Source organism: Peromyscus maniculatus, chromosome 6 (assembly GCF_049852395.1).
Source record: "Peromyscus maniculatus bairdii isolate BWxNUB_F1_BW_parent chromosome 6, HU_Pman_BW_mat_3.1, whole genome shotgun sequence".
NCBI lineage: Eukaryota > Metazoa > Chordata > Mammalia > Rodentia > Cricetidae > Peromyscus > Peromyscus maniculatus.
In genome coordinates this window covers 66,773,529-66,794,892 of record NC_134857.1, presented here as the reverse complement: position 1 = coordinate 66,794,892, position 21,364 = coordinate 66,773,529, and the positions used below count along the sequence as shown (strand labels likewise).

Genomic DNA, 21,364 nt, shown 5'->3' with positions numbered 1-21,364 from the left:
TCTACAGTCCATTTATCTTTTCAAGATACTTTGTTACAACAAAATCATTTCAGAAATATTTGGTTCTGACAGTACTAAACAAATTAATAGCTATCACTAGAAAGGAACTTGGTCTCCTGATAATATTGACCTATGAAACAGTGTAAAGTTACCCCCAACACACACACCAATTCTTTTCCATTTTTACAGTTTCTTTCAGGGAAAAAATAAAGAAAAAAACTTCAAGAAATATATGTTCAGTTCCCACTATGTACCATGCACATCAAAGGATGACACTAATTTACTCAGTACCTTGTATGAAAATGAGCTTATCAAATGTGTAGCATTAAAGCACCACAGAACTCTATGACCTTTGTTGACACAGCAAAGTGTATAACACCTTAGACAATCTAAGCAGCCACCTTAGATTGTCTAAGGTGTTAAAGGCATTTCATGGCCACTATCCCATCACATCAACTGGAGTAGAATTGAAAAAGAAACAAACAGGTTACTATCATAAATCTGGTATATACTGAGTTGACCTTAAAACTTGAAACCAGAAGTTATATACCTCTTCTATGTTACTGAACACTTGCAAACAATCTTACAAGTGGCCTTCAATCCAAACTTTTTGAGTTAACTTGAAAAAAATGTCAAAATTATTACGGGAAAAGTTCTAAACTAGATTCTATGTCTATGAGATACATATGTTATATATAAAATCATTTTAAAAATAATGTATTTCAGGAGATTCTATGGAATCAATAAAATAACATAACATTTGTTTCTCTAACCAATTCACTGTAAGATGAGTGAGGATGTACAAATTCTCTTTAAAAATAATTTGAAAGAACTATTACCTAAAAAGATCTATAAAGATACCCATATAGATGTACTCTTCCTATGAGTTAAATTCAAAGGAAAGACATAAACTTAATTCTGTTCTTCATTTAGCCATGTTCGCATTCAAAGCCATTTATTTACACCTAGGCTGCCTAGAGGAGGAAGGCCCACCCTGTAGGATTTCCTACCTCACTGTCGAACCTCCCCAGGCTCCATGCTTGTCTGTGAGAAGGTTGATAATTTTCTGGATTAACTGAGTTGCTGTCACATGGTCCCGGTATTTAGCTGCTCTTATCAAATGATCACACATCTTCTCTTCTTCACGTTTGTCTGCAGAATATTGAGCACACAATGACTGGAAAGGGAAAAGAGAAAGATTTATTAATTAATTTACTATAAAAATGTGGGTGAAAATAACTAAAAATGTATCACGAAACATATAAAAATGTGGGTGAAAATAACTAAAAATGTATCACGAAACAATTTTTAGAATGAATCAAACCAACCAAAACTTTAAAGCTAATTTTATAACACTTATTAAACATTGATTAATTTAGTTTTCTTAAGTCAATAAGATATACTATGAGGCTATTAGCAGCTAAACAGCGATATTATCAATGATAAACAGCAAAATATATGAAAACTGAGTCCTGCATTACAGCCAGAATAAGGTGAGGTTGGAGAGGTCTTTAGACCAAGTAGAAGAAATACTGCTATGGTATTAATTTGGAGACATTCTTTGTAGATAATTATGGTGAGTTTAGATTTCATTAAAATGCCCTGAAAATTTTTAAACAGGAGAATAAGGGATCAATTCACATGTTAAAATGATCATGACGGATCCAAAAAGAGTGGGTTGTAATGAGACAAGATAACTAAAGAGAAGAGGCAACTTATGAGGTCCCTTCAAAGGCTAGGATAAGAGGTTTCATTTTGTTTTGTTTTGTTATGTTTTATTGGTGGTTTTTTTTTTTTAAGCTTAAATTAGTAAACACAGCAACTTGTCAAAACTTTGAAAAAGAAAAATTTGGTCTTTTAAATTCTACCTTTAAAAGAGACCTGTAGCAAAATAATCACCTGGGAGATTAAAAATGCAGAAGTAAGTCCCATTCCCAAAATACTAAGGCAGTATCTGGACTTTAATCTCCAGGTAATGGTATTTACATCAAAGGTTGAAAAACACTATCTTAGCAATTTTTCAAAACACCTTAGGGTTCTTTAGCAATAACTGGGCACAATGCTAGTTCCCAAAATGGTTTTTTTTTTCCTTTTGGAGTTCTGCCACTTCTGGTGTCACATTTATGATGTTTTTGTGATCATGATTAGAAGCACGAGCACTAATGTAAACTTGACCCTATACAGGGTCTACCAACTCATGGCCTTAACTTATAAATTAAAGTACATGCATACATACACACATACAAACACACACTCTCTGGGAAGTAGCCTGCATTTGGTTGGCAGATATGTTGTTACTTTATATATTACACATATATAGTGTGGTTACCTGCCTCTCCTATTATATGGATAGTAGGAAACTGAATGGACTATAGCTACATGCACCTCCCACCACAACACCAGCAACAAAGAAGGGTTCTGATTGTCCTAACCAAGCAAGGGTAATATACATCACACTGACAAATTAGGCTAGGTCACCTGATGTAATTATTGTATGAAGTAGAAACTTCAAAGTTTAAGTAGATAGTATGCTCCTTCTTCTCAATGTATAGAAGAACAAGTACACACCATCAGAAGCATTGAACGTTCTCTATCCTACAGGGCAAGGAGTGGGATGGCCTGAAGAAAAAAGCCAAAACTGAAATACAGTAGATCTATGGCAGCTAAAAACAGTGATTATTCTAAATGGAATCATAAACTTCTAACACATTTGAATCCTAAAAAAATGACCTAATGAAGGGGAGAGGGGGAATATTGGGGAGGCAGGTTTAAAGCAGGGATGGAAGAAAACAGGGTATAAGGGGCGAGGGAGAAATAACTATCATTAAAGATGGCTTGAAAGCCACATGAAAACTACTATGAGCTATTTTTAAAAATACAAGAGTTGACTTGAAGTTAATTCCGCAAAGTCATAAAGTACCAAATGAAAAGCCGAATGGCAGGTGAGTTGTTAGTCATGCATGGGTTACCTGGAGACCTCCAAAACAACAAAGGCTATTGGTGCTGAACTTAATATTAAGGCCCTATTGCCTAAGAGTTGCCTATTGAAGACAATGACCACTTTGATCACATGCCACAGAGAAATCAAGCTGGTACTGACCAGAAAGCTTCCTTTCTGCTGACGAGCTTTCCTAGTAACAAAAGGTGCTCTGTAGGTCCTAAGAGATAAGTCATCAACAGACTTACTCGTCTTGAACTACAATAAAGTTCAGGATGACAAAACATATGTAGTGATTGGGGTAAGTACCACTTTCTGATTGGATTCAAGGCCTGTGCCACAAGAGGAAACACATCCCCAATAATGTAAATCTGGCCTAGAAACCATGGTTGGAGGAGCTCAGAGACCCCAGAAGTGAACCTACTCCTATTATTCTGCTAAATGGATTAGTATCAAACTGCTCTCTAAATTCATATCTTATACTTAAAGTAGTCTAAGTATTAGGCCTCAGAAAAGTTTCTTCACGCAGTAGACAGCAGTTAAGGCAGAAACTCACAACTGATCAACGTACAGATAATAAGTGTCAGTGGACTGTACAGCCACAAATCATATCATGCCCATCCCAACCTAAGGCTCAGGGACCAGAAGAGACAGAGGTTATTCATATGCATAAAGAAAAAAACTGTATGTGTAAGGTATCATTTCATAAAGAATCAAAGCCTGAATTTAACAATGGATGATTTTAAGGAGGTAAGTTACTCAAGGAAGGGAAGAAAACGAACCTTTAAAGCAGAAGCACAAAAGAAAAATAGAGAAGCAATACATTTTGACACAAGAAAAAAATACAGGTCAAAGTATTTTTCAGCAATTATTTAAATTGAAAGAAATTATGGAATACAGAGTAAAAAAATAGAAAAAAAAGTCACTGAGCCGGACAGTAGTGGTACTTGCCTTTAATCCCAGTACTCGGGAGGCAAAGCCAGGCGGATCTCTGTGAGTTCGAGGCCAGCCTGGTCTACAGAGTGAGTTCCAGGACAGGCACCAAAGCTACACAGAGAAACCCTGTCTCAAAAATCCAAAAAGGAAAAGAAAAAAAAAAAGAAGAAGAAGAAGAAGGAAGGAAGGAAAAAAAATGACTCTGAGTCAAAACAAACCAGATTACTCTATCATCTGGCTAATGTTTCTTGATAGTATTGGCCAATTCCTTAATTTCTCTGGGTTTAAACTTCCCTTTTAGGTTTAAACTTGCTAACTGAGAGAATTACTTTAATTCCAAGAATCTATCACTCAAGAACAAGTGACGGTTGAATGCTTAGCCATAAAGAGGACATTGATATCATCCTCTCAAAGGTTTAGTGAACATCATGGAAGAAAGTAGAGTGCTCTGGGACCCTGTTCTCTAGGATGACATGGCTGTTAACTCTGAACTCAGCAGCTGGGGTTACCTGGGCAAGACTGTGTCCTTCAACATCTTGTCATACAGGGACTAATTTACTAGACTGAACCCTTTCCTGAGGATTTATAAGCAACTAATGGTTGCTAGAGGAGGGAAAGATGTTTTCTTCTGTGGTATGGCCATTGGAAAGATGTCCATGGTCCTAGAAACAACTCCATGAAGTTCACTGGGAGAAGAGAGCAGCCGGCAGGATATGAAAAAGGACCAACTGGGAAGAGGAAGAAACATTCAAAGATTCTGGGCAGTCTGCAAGGGGAGGGGGCATCCTAGACAACACTCGAGAACAAACCCAAAAGCATGCTTTCATTTTATTTTATCGTGGGTTGATATCCTGCTTCACATCACTCTATTTTTCAACTTCAAATGTCATATAAACTAGATATAAACATCACAGCATGAGTACAAAAATATCTGAACATAAAAACAAATAATTAGTTTGGGAATAAAATATTCAATTTTACTTAACTACTGCTAAAAATTTTAATGTATTGCTATATAATTAAAAAGATAAATATTAAAATAAGATAAAAATAAATTATGTTGCATTATATAAGTGATGATGTAGATACTATAAGATATATTAAGAAGTAGGTTGGAGCAAATAAAATATAAATATCACATTTTATATCTGTTGAAGGACTGTAATAAAGAAGTCACAGGAGGGGATACTTCTGTAAATTTTGATTTGAACAAACAGAAGGAAAAATATTTTTTAAATATCTGAATTGATAGCAGCTTAAATTAAAAAGGGCATTATTTCATTGTTGCAAATGTCACTTGATAGTGACATTTTCAGAGAGCCGCACAAGAGCTAAGAAGCTGACCTACAGATAAAAGAACAGTATAAGTATACAGATCTTTATATACATTGTATCGTGAATTACTACATCCACAGTATGCCAATTTCTAACTTTATCCAATGAGAAGAAATTCAAATCATTGGTGGAAATTAGAGAAATCAATGGTCACTGTACTCCCATAAACACTGCATATCTTCATTTTAAACACAACTAAAAGTGCCCTTACTTGTAGCAAGATCTTACTAAAGAGACTATTTCTATTTTTTATAAATAGTTGAACAATAAACATTTGCTAGTCTATCAAAGTTTGCTGAAAAGGCATTTCTAAAAACAAGGACTCAAGGTAAGCTAAATAGTAAAATGGTTTAAAGTGTTCTTTAATGGATCTTCCTTTACAATTTAAAAGGCAACTTTTCATATCTGACATAAAATCTATAGATATAAATCACATTAAAGGACCATTCTTTCCTGATTATCAATCTCTGTCTCCTTGTAGAACATTACAGTCACATTTGACCTTAAACATGATAAAAGGAAACCAAATAAGAATGTATCTAAAACATATAATGAACTTGTCTCTGTTCTTAAAAATATCTTAATAGTGTAAATTGAAGATGTTCTCATCAAATACCAATAATAATTTATATTATTCAGTCAGGTATATATGAGAAATACTTGAGTGGCACACTTGTGTTTGGGGAACACATGTATCTGTATTTAAAGGTTGACTAGAGTTACCCCTGATACTCTACCCCTAAAGTTCAACTGACAACATAATTTAGGATATAAAAAATAAAGGGTAGCTCTAAAATCCTCCTTCAGTATTATTTTGGGCAGAACATTTTACTTCACATTACCTCTGCTTTTCTGGAGTTAAGTATCACATAACTAAATAATGCAACATCACAACAATAGTACAAAAGTATCTGAATGCAAAAACAAAAGAATTGCCTTGAAAACTGAATAATTCAATTTGCACTTGAAGACTACTAAAGAAACTTAACATTTGTTACTGTAGAATTAATAAATAAAAATAAAATAAGCTTGCTTCTAAGACTTAATTTAATTATAATAAATAAGTAAGTTATAATGGATTAGGAAAACAACTTAGAATGGCCACTGTAATATAAGTTCCTATGCTGGCTCTCTCAATGAAGAAGCACAGACAATACTGACTTTAAATTTTTTCCTGTGGACTGCATGACTCTATCCTATCTCACTATTTGCCCTTTGCATGGAAATTCAGAGAGGAGCAACCTGAAACTCAAGCAGTCAAATCTGGTCTCCTCCTGGCACTAACCTGACCTCTCTTGGTACTAACGTATTTCCCTTATGGCTCTCTCTATTATGAAATCCTGTATATTTACCAGAGTTTTCTCAAATGTTCCAATCAAACCATCCATTGCCTACATCATCTGTTATCATCAATTAGACCTACCTTTCAATTTTTCATAGCTGAACCAAATGTTTATTCAAAATCTGAGCCCACATGACTACTGTAAGGATGATCTTCACTTATACACTAATCAGCCAACAGTGAACTAGACAAAGCTGAACTAGACACCCTCACCTTAAATATGTTACTACACTAGGAAGCTTTTTCATATTGAATAACATGTGGAATCACTTTTCCTCAGGTAATAACCTACTTATTTCACTTTAGAAAGAGATTTTGATTAGTTCAAAATGAAGAGTTAGAAATAATCTAGATAGCTTCTTATGAACAACCACTGGATTTTTTTTCTAGAAGACATTTTTATGGTATAAATACATTTATATACTCTATCTTCAACCCCCAAAAGTACATGATTGCCAAAAAACTTAAAACATAGTTTTGTATTGTTGTGGTACTGAGATGACACATGTGCTAGGCAAGCACTCTACTACTGGGTTCCCCCTGTAGCACATGATCATATTGTGTTATCTAAAACACATAACCATAAATTCAGCCATGTCATACAAGACCCTTATGCATGTCTTTGTACCCTACACTTAGACAAATGCAGATTACTGAGTCTATTTGGGGCTAATGAGATGGCTTGCAAGGGTACAAACCTGACACCCTGAATTCAATCTCAAGGACCTACATAGTAGAAGAAGAGAACCAACTTTTACAAGTTGTCTTCTAACTGTAACATCACTATTCACATGCACAAATCAGTTAATTTAAATTTTAAAAGTCTACTCAGAAGACAAGAATGTGAAGGATAAGTTACTAGAGGAAAAGTTATGCAGAGAAAGATCTGGAAATACCGAATCTTTTGATTCTTTGGTTATTGTCTAAGGTGAAAGAATATCCTTTTAAAAAGCTCCTACATAATTGGGAATTAAGAAAGTCCCCTCAGTTTAACCTAAAAATCAATGAAAATTAGAAAAAAATATAAAATCATCCATTTCTCCGTCATTGGGTGATCCCCGTGTCTTTCTTGGGGTCCTGTTTTACAGGTAGCCTCACTGGTGATGTGAGTAGCAGTCCAGTCATCCTTGTTTCACATCTCGTATCCTCCTATGAGTGAGTACATATGAGATCTACATGAACAGCCTGGACATGAGTGGGAACAATGAACGGCGAGGGTCGAGGGAAAGTGAGCGGGAGATCCCACCTGGATCAAGAACAGAGACGGAGAACAAGGAATAGGAGACCATGGTAAATGAAGATCACATGAGAAAAGGAAGAAACAAAGTGCTAAAGAGGCCCACAGAAATCCACAAAGATACCCCCACAAAAGACTGCTGGCAATGGCCGAGAGACAGCCGGGACTGACCTACTCTGGTGATGGGATGGCCAAACACCCTAATAGTCGTGCCAGAAACCCCATCCAAGGACTGAGGAATCTGGATGCAGACATCCACGGCTAGGCCCCCAGGTGGAGCACTGGGAGTCTAATTAGCGAGAAAGAGGAGGGTTTATATGATCGAGAATTGTTGAAACCAAGGTTGGATAAAGCACAGGGACAAATAGCCAAACAAATGGAAACACATGAACTATGAACCAAAGGCTGAGGGGCCCCCAACTGGATCAGGCCCTCTCAATAGGTGAGACAGTTGATTGGCTTGATCTGTTTGGGAGGCATCTAGGCAGTGGTACCAGGTCCTGGGCTCGCTGCATGAGATAGCTGTTTGAAACCTGAGACTTATAAAGGGACACTTGGCTCAGTCTGGGAGGAGGGGACTGGACCTGCCTGGACTGAGTCTATCAGGTCGATCTCAGTCCTCGGGGGTGGCCTTGATCTGGAGGTGGAGGGAATGGGGGGTGAGCTGGGGGGAAGGGAAGGGAGGCAGGAAGGGGGAGAACAAGGGAATCTGTGGCTGTTATGTAGAACTGAATAGTATTGTAAAATAAAACAAAAAAATATAATTTAGTAATTTAAAATAATGAATTGAATACTGGCAATAAACTTCATTTTATTAATCTTAAAAAAAAGAAAAGAAAAAATATAAAATCAGCTACAGCATAACTTAAAGGAAAACTTATATCTTAAATATATTAGAAAAGTAGAGAATTGAGATCAGTGATCTAAATGTCTATTAAAAATAAATGGCCTAATCTATGAAAGATAATAAAAGGTGCCATTATTTAAAAGTATACAGAATTTTTTTTCACAGAAAAAAATTCAATAAAAGTACCACTTTGTTCTCTAACAACAGTTCCAATATCATTATAATATATAGCCAGAATGTTCAAGAACAAGAAAAGAAAAGGATCTATAAATTATTAATACCGAAAATGGTGTGCCGGGCCTAATGGCTTGGGCCTGTAATTCCAGTACTGCAGACACAGAAGCTGGAGGACCGTGGCAGTACTGTGGCCAGCTGGTCTCCATGGTGAGTTCCAGACCAGCCAGGGCTATGAAGAAGAGCCCAATTCAAAAACAAGAACAACAAAGGAAAACAAAGGAGGAACACCTCAACACATTCTACAGAAATAAGAAAATTTCCTCCACCCATTAAAAGGGAAGGAAGAGGAAAGAGAAGGGTGGGAGGAAAGAGACTGAAACTAGAGCCATGGTTATCTTAAGTCAGAAAAGAGTTCTAACAGCTGCCAAGGAAGAGGCCTCACAAACACTGTCTTTTAACATCAAGAAACTCAGCTAAACTAAGGATGTCAGATTTGCAAGGATTCAAGCACTAGGTTTCTAGAATAACATGTTTTATTTGATACAAGGCAACTAATTTACCAGATTATTATAAAACAAAACAATATGAAATTTTGAAACCAAAACTGTCTCAAAATGTAACAGAATCCTTTTCCTAATTTAATATTGAATGTTAACAATATAAATGAACTGGTTTCATAATTTAAGGTTTAAAATTTAAATACCAAAAAAAAATGCCTTTAGACAGAAAACAGAACAATGATACAGGAACTAAAAGAAGAGCTTGTGACCACTGTTTTCTACGTTAGTGGGTTAGAGTCTTTCATTCCATGTCAGAATACACAGTTCTACCTTCGTCACTGTAAGTGCTACACCCAGATTATTGGAATTTTAATTAGGGAAGCATGGCTTCTGCCAAACAGTTTTAAGAATGTTACTTCTCAATTGTCTCAAAATCACTTCTACTATAAATTTACTGAAAACTGTTGAAAAGGAAAATCATGGAAAGTTCAACAAATAAAGAAGTTTCTCAATAATTTACTTTTGGAGGTCTTTGTGCTTTATCACTCACCCCAGATTTAGAGACTGATTTAAAAAAAAAAAAAAAAAATTAATGCTACCTCCAGAAACCTTAGAGTCCTGAAAAAGACGAAGAAAAATGAAAGCTTCAAAGCGTCCACAGCAAACAAAAGTCAACCAATGATAATGTGTGACAGCCACCTTTAATTCTGAAGTGATTTCTCTGTCATGCAACGCCTCAAAGTATTGATTTCTCTCAGCAGGAAAAAGTCTAAGCCAATGAAACAGATAGAGAACCATCCCCCCTTCCCAGCCCACCCCATAATAGCATTCAAGGTTAAAACAGGCAGGACACTTATCAAAGTATCTGTCCCATTTCTTCTTCTTTTAATGGACTAGGTGCAATGTGTTCTGGGGCCTTATCTCTACAAACTGCAGTTCCCAATAATATTAAATGATTCAAAGATTAACACAGGTTTGAAACTTGTAAGGTTTCTCATAAGAGCTTGGATTAGAATGCCTTATATATATTTGTAAAAACAAGTCTACACCAAGCAGCCTGAAGTTTGCACATACTTTCCAATGTATACACAATACTGCTTTATTATTTTATTACTTACTAGAATACCAATTAATATTTTTTAAACCATCAAATTTTAGATAAATGTCCAAACACTATACAAAAAGGCAAGATAGGTCCATAGGATGTATTAACAATGCTGGCAATACATCATCTATCTATTTAGAAAATTAAGTAAAAGGTGTCGGGTATCCATGTTCAATAAAACTGACAGAATTTAAACAATAAATAGGACTGAACTTTAAAAAAGCTTTTAAAAATTATAATGTGATTTTAAAACATACAAAACAATGGTCATTTACTTAACTTGGTAAGATCTCAGGGATAAATGAGTAAATATATTTACAACTACAAATGGGTAGCTCATAGCCAACTGCAAAACAAAAGCAGTTCAAAAGAAGCAGAATGGAAAATAATTGATACAGCTTTATAAATAATCTTAACTAAATCAGTACTTAAACGAATAATATCTATAGTCAGATAGCTCAAATTTTAGATCTGAAGTCTTCAAAATGGGACAAGTTATACAAAAATCTTGTGTCTCAGCTGCCTCATCTAAAACATTACATAATTTAACAAGATCTTTTGGAGGACTAAATAATAGAAACAAAATGATGAGAACATTGTCCTCGTGAAATAACAGCTTCCTACATTTACTCTACGTTCCAGAATACACAGTGAACAGGCCTTTTCTTCCAGCCTGTCAATGCAATTGAGTAGACCATCACAGCTTTACAATAATAGATAAAAATAACTATCAAAATTCCTCAGAGAGGGATCAATATAGTATATAGGGAAAGGGAGAAAACCTTATGAATTAGAGAGAATTAAAGAAGAAACAAGTATTCACCAAGAAGCCAGTACTCAAGATAGAACAAATAAAATATAACAAAATAAAACAGCAGAGGGGAGGAATAAAACGACGGGTGGATGGAGAATAGACATGTAATCATGGGATTAGTGGTTCATGCTATAACCGAGCACTCTGGAGGCCAAGCTGGGCTAACAGTTGGTTCCAGGCCAGTGTGGTCTGTAGAGCTAGATCCTGTCCCAAACATCCTGCCTATTAAATAGCAGCCAAACCTCTCTCATTTAAATACGTTTGTACTTTCCTTAAGTAAATGTTTTACCCATTTCCTTCTTAAAGGAAATATTCCTCAAAAGTTTGAATAAATTATTTAGCATATGAATTGTTAAGTGAATTTGTATATCTACCTACAAACTGTTATACTGCTATAAGTTCTTTGATTCTTATTGACATATATTAATAATAGCCATTTCCACTGGGGGAGATTGAATCTGAAAGTTGTTTTATTTGCATTTCCCTGATGGCTATGGATGTTGAACATTTTTCCATATGTTTAGGATGCAAGGAGGATCTTTATATACTGATGGTAGAACTGATACAGCCACTATGGAAATCAATATAGAATTTTCTCATAAAACTGAAGATAGAACTATTTTATGAACAATTTATACTACTGTTGGGCATTAGAGAAAAAAGTCTCTAACTGTGCATACTACAGAGATTCTTGCACATCTGTGTGTACTGCTGCAGTATTACAGTAGCCAAAGTACAGAATGAGCACACACATGCATACACTTATGTATGAATGCATGCACACAACCCATAAAACATAAAACTGGAAATCATAATATACAAAGGACCAGTCTGGTACAAATTACAAACAATGCAGTATGAGACAAACCTTGAGACAGGTTTTCAATATATAACCTTGGCTGGACTGGAACTCACTACATGGCTGGCTGGCTTTGAACTCAAAGATCCTACTTACTCCCAAGTGCTGGGACTAGTTTGCATTTACATATTTGTTTTCTGTCCCCAGTGACAGCTCTTTTTCATAAAGAGCTCTAAAAAAGGATAGCTTTTTATAGTGTACATATGTGTGCCCTAAACAAATATGTACATGATCTATTCAACAGTTACCCAGAGAAGACCTGAAAGTAGGAAATGTGACCTCCAACAGGGAAATCACAGAAAGCAAAACAACACAAAAGATTCCCTCGAGTGAATACTAGATAAACCTGACTCTGAAAATGAACTGAGAAATACTGAGTCTCTAGCTATGCAGAAAGGTGTACAGCACCTGAAAGATGATACCCAAGGCTGCCCTCTGATATTCACATGCATGGGCATACATCTGAATGCGCACCCACATGTACATGTGAACCTACACTCACATGCATGTATGGGGGCACACACACACACACACGCACGCACGCACGCACGCACGCAAGCACACGCAGACTGAGAGAGAGACTGGTTGACTGACTGACTGACTGACTGACTGACTGACTGACTGCAAGTGGATGGGACCTAATTCCAGAAATAAACAATATATAGTCAGAAGAACTTTTACTCGAAGGACCTGAACTAGGCCTTAGAGCTGGCAAAGAGAAAAGGCCTGGGCTGAGAAGGGAGTTCAGAAGAAGCACCAAATCCCAATGCTGGGGTAGAGGTACCTGTGAACCTCCTCAAGTGGGTGTTGAGAACAAAACTCTTAGCCTCTGAAAGAGCAGCTCTTAACCAATGAGCCATCTCTCTAGCCCCTATTTCATCTTTTTATAGTCATCATTATCATTTTTATTTAAGGTGATAACAATAACAAAACCAGAAAGCTACCAATTTAAAAACATGTATTCATATGCAAGCAAATAATTACAAGGACTGTTTCACTGTTGTCGCAATGTAAAGAAATATAAATAAAAAGGTTAAATAAGATGTACAACCCTGCCCCCCCCATGCTAGTGACACTAAAGCTGGGATATAAATATTGATATAATGTTTATTAGGTTATATTGACTAAAAATCAAGCATCTCTTCCAGAAATAACAAACATGTTCACCTGAGAGGGTTCCCCAAGAACAGAACAGCAAGACAAAGGGTATTGTAGTCACCAATAAAAAGTAACCGCAGCAGCAACAATTACACCATTCTTAAACTTGAAGAGTTATTAGTAACTCTGCCTCGTTCTCACAGGCTATAGGGTGAAATAGGTAACCAGAGACCCCTGCCTCAAAAATGAAAAAGAAGAAAGCAAATTAAGAAGAAGATAAAAAGGTGAGGAATAAGGGATAAGAGAAAATAGAAATAGAAAAGATTAAATGGGAAGCTCATTTTAAAACACCATACTGCGTCCTAAGGGCAAGTGTATCTGAAAAGCTAATAAGAAAATACAAGCATGGTGGCACATATTTGTAACCCAAGCACTCATGAGGCTGAGGCAAGAGGATTATCCTGAGTTTAAGGCCAGCATGAGCTACAAATGAAAGCTTGTCTTAAGACAAACAAGCCAAAAAGATTAGTAACAACAACCCCTGACATACACACACACAGAATTACAATGTTTCATTTGTATGGTAATTTTGTTGTTGTTGTTGTTGTTTCTAGACAGTGTTTCTCTGTGTATTTCTGGTGCCTGTCTTGGATCTTGCTCTGTAGACCAGGCTGGCCTGGAACTCACAGAGATCCCCCTGGCTCTGCCTCACAAGCAGTGGGATTAAAGGCATGAGCCACCACCAACAAGCTTCATTTGTATGATAATTTAACTACTAGATAAAAATAAAATGAGAAATTCAACTTAGTAAGAGGAAAACTAAAATAATGAAACAAGTAAAGGATAGAAAACATTTAAGATTAACTAATAATTACTTAGCTCAGAATTAATTTGCTTTCTTTCAACTTAAGACACATATAAATAAAAGCACACATAAAGTCAATCAAAATATACAAATAGGGCATATATTTAGGAACTGGTTTAAATAATCTACAGATCTGAATGAAAATAAAATGTCAAGGTAATTAAAATAACACGTCTAATTTACTATCTATAGTTCAATCTAAATGTAAGTACCAGATTTGGACTAAGTCAATGACCTTGATAGAGCCCCACATTGCAGGAGATAACTGAACCATCCTATCCAATAGCACATGGTTAATTTTGGCAGATCAGGACTAAATCTCAGCAATATAGTCATGATTTTCTGCTTTCTATAATACATTAAAGACTACAATAACAATTTTAGTACTCTTGTATAATTAAATATTATAAACCCTTGCTCTTCTGTCTCATAATATAAATGCTACAAAATAAAAATCTGTTCAGCAAAAGAAAAGGTGGTTCACAGCATGTTTAGATAAACTTTCACCATCATATCAAAAGCAACATTTAATCCACAGAAAATCTAAGCATATAATACAAGATCAATATTTGAACTACCAAATTATATGTTTGGCAATTAATTTTTAAAAAAAAATAAAATTCCACATATGAAAATTTGACACCTCAAAAATACTAATCCTAAATTTTACATTTTATTATGGAAATAAACATTCATTTGGCTACTCTGTACTAAAAACTTCCTATATTCTAGTGCTATAGTAGATGCTGAAATTAGGAGTCTGAAGAGTATATAAAATCCATTTCTTTGAATAGATATTAGCAATCCCAAGACATTTATTAAATGATTAAAAGTAATATTTAAAAGGTGTCCAGAAAGAACAATATAATCTGCAATTCTAAACTGTGGTGTGTCTAACAAAAGAAGTAACAATGACAAGCAATCAGCCACCAGCTGCTTCTCCCATGAGACTGTGAGAAGAGCCATGGCCCAGCAAAGCACAAGCATTATGTAGAACACACTCCAGCAAGCACCTCTGAAATCATATGCAAGATTTTAAGGAGATATTTGTGTGAATTTCACAAGGTTATGGTCTCAAATTACAAAAATACATACATACAAGCATACACACAATGCATACAAGCCTACATATTGTAGATATTCACAATACAAATGCTGAAAAAGATTAAGTACCAAACTATCTTGTAAAGCATGATAGGGGAAGGATGTCAGAGAGTATTCTTTTTCCACAACACTTGATTATTAATAAAGCTTTTTTTCTTACCTGAGTTTTTAGTATTTTGTTTTTGGTTTTTGTTTCTGTTCTTTTAAGTTAGGTTAACCCTATAAGAAGTACTTGGATTCCCCCTCCACCCCACCTCCCCGAGTCAAGGTTTCTCTGTATAACAGCCCAGAATGCCCTAGAACTCGCTTTGTAGACCAGGCTGGCCTCCAACTCACAGAGATCTGTAACATGAATTCTAACTGGTCCTATCAATAAAAAATCAGACATCAGGGTGAAAGCTGAAAGAGCAAAGAAGCAGAGCAGCCACCCACTAGTTCTTATCTTTACAAAATCCTCAACCGAAATAGAGCTGAGCTCCTGTCCCCTCCCACCTTACATTCCTCTCTCTACCCAGCCATATTACTTCCTGTCTCCACCTCCCTAGTGCTGGGATTAAAAACATGAGATCCTGAGGGCTGGGATCAAAGCTGTGTGCCACAACTGTGGTGATATTTTGTTGTACTCTAATAAAATTTGAAGATCAGAGTACAGAGCCAGACACTAGATTAAACATATAAGTGGCACACACCCTTAATCCTAGCACTCAAGAGGGAGAGATCCCTCTGGATCTCATGAGCTCAAGGCCACACTGGGCTACATGAGATTGATCAGTCTAGGAGAGAAACAAGTTAGGCAATGGTGGCACACACCTTTAACCCCAGTGTTTGGGAAGCACACTAATCCCAGCAGTAGGAAGGTTGAAATAGGAAGTGAAATGGCTGGGTGGAGAAAGGCATAAAGGCGGGAGGAGACAGGAACTAGAAGGCCCTTTCAGCTGAGGACTCAGGAGCATTCAGTCAGAGGATTCCTGGAGTTAGCGAGGTAAGAAACAGCTGTGGCTTGTTCCTTTGTCTCTCTGATCTTTCAGCATTTACCCCAATATCTGGCTCCGGGTTTTTATTATAAGACCACTTAGAATTCGTACAACACATCACTGCCTGGTTCTGTTTCTCTTTTATACTGGATCAATCTTGTATAACCCAGGGGTGGCCTGAACTCACAGAGATCCGTCTACCTCTGCCTCTTGAGTGGTGGGATTAAAGATGTGAGCCACCACTGCCTGGCCTCTATGGCTAACTAGTGGCTTAGCTCTGCACTCTGATCTTCAGGCAAGCTTTGTTATATCACAAACAAAATATCACCACATTTCCCCCTTTGTGTCTAAAATTTTAAAAAAGGTTATAACTAATTTAAGAAAAACTATATAAACTAAGTATAGTAATTATATACAATATATACAGGCAATAAATACATCAACCATGTCTAGTCCATTTGCACTTGACAAATATGCCATTATCTATCTTAGCTTGGTATGTTCAAAGTCTTGTACCTAATTTACTTTTTATCCTAACTTGCATTACTAAAATTATCTTTTAATGTCTCTCAACCCTATATGCTTTACATCTCTTAGTGAGTTTCTTTTCTGAGTCTGTAACAAGGAAAACTATAAGTATCTAGTCTTCAACTCCATCAGAGACCTGAGAAGGAGATGATATTACCTAAGAAAACAAAAACTGCAAACAAGCTTCTTTCAAAAAATGTGAGAAATGAAAGAAACAGCTGGCTGCCTGGACAGTCACCCAAGGTTGCTCTGTAATGTTGGCACATCCATCTTCAGCCTACAGAGATCCACCTGCCTCTGCCTGAGTGTTGGAATTAAAAGCATGTGCTAGTACAGCCTGACGTGGATTTTATTTTTTTTAAGTATTTTTTATTTATATAATAATCATAAAGAAACCAATAAATAGATTTAGAAATCTGAAAACAAATACAAGGTAGTACTGAACACACCTACAACATCTCTCAGACAACTAAAACTAAATCAACCACAAGATAAGTGCAAGACCACAATGGTCAGCTGGGTTATATTTGGATATTGTTCCAAATCAGAGAACGTAACTTGTACTGATCTAAGAGAGATTTGATTAGTGAATCATATCAAATGGCATGTACCAACCCTTGAGAATTACTACATTCTCCTGATTTACTTTATCAATAACTATAAAACTTCTTTTCTAAGACAGAAAATCACTCACACTAAAAGATTTCTATTATAAAAAATATCTTATTGTAGCAAACTAATGTAACAACTGAAATACAGTTGGCTATATAGGAAAAAGCAAGAAAAACTCAACTTAAGAGATCTATCATACATTACATGAATGGAAATTTGATGGGAATTTTAAAATGAAAATACTGAAGGCAATACTCTGAGTTATTTCCTAGGTTGGAAGACATTTAAAAGAAGGAATATATTTCCAAATTTTAAACTACTTTACTTCTTCTAAACTAATAAAAGGGTTAAAAAGCAAACAAAACAAATTTAATTTTTACACCAAGATAGTTGGGAAACATTATCCATATACTTTTGAAAATATGTACATGGTATTCAACTATATTAAGGAGAAATTCCACCAAATATTTTAAAAGACAATATACTAATATTACATGCTCCTGACCACAAAGAGGAAAAAAGAATTTTTTTTCCTTCCATGAGCAAAAATAACTATATCTACTTCAGCTCATGGTTGCATCACACTTAGTTGGAGAAAAAAAAGGCACGTTTCTCCTATATAAACAACAAATCCCTACCATACTTTTTTACATTTTATTAACAAGAGCAAATTCAATCAGATAAAACAAAACATCAGATGAATAAAAGTAGAAAGATATTATAGTATTTACAGACATGACCATATATCACAAAAAGCCTAAAGAAACAAAACAGAACCAGACCAAGCAAATCTAGTATTATATTAATGATGTTGTAACTCTGAACAAAATTGAATAGGACAATGAGGGGGAAGAGAAGCATATTCCTACTTACATTAGACACATTACAATATGCCAGGCGGCTGTGGTGCACGCCTTTAATCCCAGCACTCGGGAGGCAGAGCCAGGCAGATCTCTGTGAGTTCGAGGCCAGCCTGGGCTACCAAGTGAGTTTTCCAGGAGAGGCACCAAAACTACACAGAGAAACCCTGCCTCGGAAAAAAAAAAAAAAAGCATTACAATGCTTCAATAACCAAAACACTGCAACATCAGTACATGAAAGCACATACAAATTAATAATATAAAAAAGGTTTCTACAAACAGACCTTAAAACGTGGAGGCACTTACTATATCATAGAAGCAGCATGTCAGATCAGAGGGAGAAATTGGGAACATATAGTAGATATTATAGGGAAACCCAAGCATACATATAAAATAAATTAAATTCATAACACAATGTTGTGGTGGTATTCTAATTGTACTGAAATGTGATTTTGATTGTATGTTAATAAATAAAGTTGCCCGGGGGTCAGAGCTATTAGAGCCATAGACAGAGGGTGGTGGTGGTGGTGGTGGTGGTAGTGGTGGTGGCGGTGGCGGTGGCGGCGGCGGCGGCGGCACACGCCTTTAATCCCATAGATCTCTGTGTGTTCAGGGATACAGCCAGCATTGGAGACATATGCCTTTAAGACCTAGGGGGCTGTACATTCAGACAGTGATGAGGCAGTCATGTGTTTGGGTTTACAACCAATGAGAAGGCAGAACAACATACTATAAAAAAAAAATGAACAGACAGGATATAGCTCTCTTTCGGGAAGCTGGGACACCGCAGGCGGAAGGGTGAGATTTTAGCTCTGAGCTCTGACCTCTCGGCTTTCTCTTTTACATTGTTTCTGTGTTTCTTATTTAATAAGACTGTTGATTACATCAACACAATGTATTCTAACATAAAGTCTAAATATATTAGTAAAACCTTTAAACATAAAAATGTTGAGCAAATCAAAGAATTTCTTTATGTGTACATTATCCTTTCAAACAATAACCAAAAATCGAGATACTATAAAAGTAAAACACTTATACAATCAATAACAAAAATCACTTCTTAAAAATTTCTTCAGCATAATGGCTATCTGTGTTGACACACATCAACAATCCAAAGCCAAAGGATCAAAAGTTCAAGGTCATCCTTCTTACATAACGAATTTGAGGCCCCCCTACGCTATATAAGATCTTGTTTCCAAAAAATGAAAGTTTCTGCCAGATATCAACAAAAACTATAACAAGCTATACTAAACACAAGAACTTCAAAGAAAATTAACCGACTCATTAAGCACAAACACACAAGAATAGGATTAAAATTATATCCAAGAAATGTAAAGCAAAGGCCAACAAGATGGCTCAGTGTGAAAGTGCTTGTCAGGAAAGCTTGATGATTTGACTTGGATCATGGAACCAAGAATGGAAGGAGAGAACAAACTCTTAAAAGTTGTCCATAATAATTTCTTTTAATTAAGGCTATATAACAAGACAAATTTTCAAAGGTTTAATAACACAGAGACTATTAGGAAAGAATCCCTCACACTTTATTGTTTGATATATAAACATGTTAAAAAAATACTGAGTTCCAAGAATAGAATAACAATATAGAATAATATTTGTAACATGCCATCATTTATAAAGAAAGAGAATAAAAATAGATTTTTCTGTTTGAGTATATAATATGTTCATAAAGAAATTCTGAAAACATTAATAAGTGAAAATGACTGTGTAAGGGTAGACTGTAGAAGAATCTTAAAAGAGATTAAAAGGAGAGTTTTATTATGTGCTTTCTGTGATTTTTTCTTTCCTAATCATCTACATAAATTAAATCAACTGAAATTTCATATAGATATTTAATGTTTTCTATCTAGAAGTTTTAAGTATACCTAACATTAACTGAACTGTCAAAACAAAATACAAAGGTTAAAACTGCTCTAGTATTTGTGTCAGAGATCTACACTTTTGATCAAAGGAATAAGAAATTGAGAACCATGAGAAATGAAAAATGGACTAACAAAAGATCAGGTAAGAAAGTAAAGGCAAAATAAAACCTTTGAAAGAGGAGGGTGTGACATCAATGTCAAATTATGTCAAGAGAAACAAGGACAATAAAAGAATCTGAGGACACTAAGGGTACTAAAGAGAGCAAATTAAATACAATTATTGTAAGACTGGGGAGAAAAAAGCCAGATTCCAAGACACTGAAAAATCGAATCCAGGGAAAGAATGAAGATATCAATGCAGAATGCAAAGCAAGAGTGCAAATGCCTGAGCAGCTGAACAGCTTTAAACAGCACAAGATAACTGACAGAGGCATAAATAGACCAGCAGTGAGAAGCTACAATACACTTCTGAAAGGTCACTGGAGAGAGAGGAAGAATATTGCTATCATATTAAATAATAACCTTATTTAAAACACCAGACATCACAAGTACAGTCAAGGATTATATAAATTATCAATGACGTCAAGTAAAAACAATTTTAAAGTCTGTATCAATCAAATCTTTGTACACAGTAAACTGCCTATTTTATACTTAAGGAAGGTCCATCTAACGTAAAAGTTTGTAGTATTCAGGAAACCAGAATCAAGGCACAGCTCAGGAGTAACCAGCGCATCATCTAAGGATCTTTTTCACATTAAGAATCCCATTAGAAAAAAAACACTAAAAGGTAATTGAATTTCCCTCAGTTATCTTCATCTCTGTCAGCCCCTGCTACAATAACTTACTCTCCAGAGCAGAGATAACTCAATTCTGTCCAGCAAGCATATGTTATGAATCTCCAAAGCAAACTTGTCTAAATCATTCTGGTCTTCTATCAAGGCTGGCTATGAATATGAACTCTGACAGAAAGCAAAAAAATTTATTTTTATCTTTTCAATAATTCACTTCTTCACACTATGATAGAAGAAATCAGGAGATAAATATATGCTCTGAGGTTACTGCTGTTAAAAAGTCAGCTGAAATGCTTTCCTTGACTTAAAGTAAATATTCTTACTGAATCATCTTAAGGACTAAGAAAATGGTACCAATGGATTGTGGAATTGGTCGATTACCTGAAATTTAAATTTCCTAATTATTATATCTAATGATTTGAAATTAAGAAAAAAATACCCCTAATCAGATGATACTTATAGAGTTGACAATACAACTTCAATTATTTCACTTTGAAACAATCTTACATACTTGAATTGCCTTATATGTACTAGAAATGAAATACTAGAAAACTTATTGTTT

General features: G+C 35.5%; 1 protein-coding gene across 2 annotated transcripts in view; it reads right to left on the bottom strand.

Annotated features, from left to right (window-relative positions):
• Positions 1 to 21,364, bottom strand: part of Lrba (LPS responsive beige-like anchor protein) — a 571,922-nt gene that overhangs the window by 341,240 nt on the left and 209,318 nt on the right. For both annotated transcript variants that reach the window (XM_006976444.4, XM_042279232.2), the window contains exon 36: positions 1,011 to 1,177. In XM_006976444.4, coding sequence (XP_006976506.1) covers positions 1,011 to 1,177 — 167 coding nt within the window. The remainder of the gene's footprint in view (positions 1 to 1,010; positions 1,178 to 21,364) is intronic.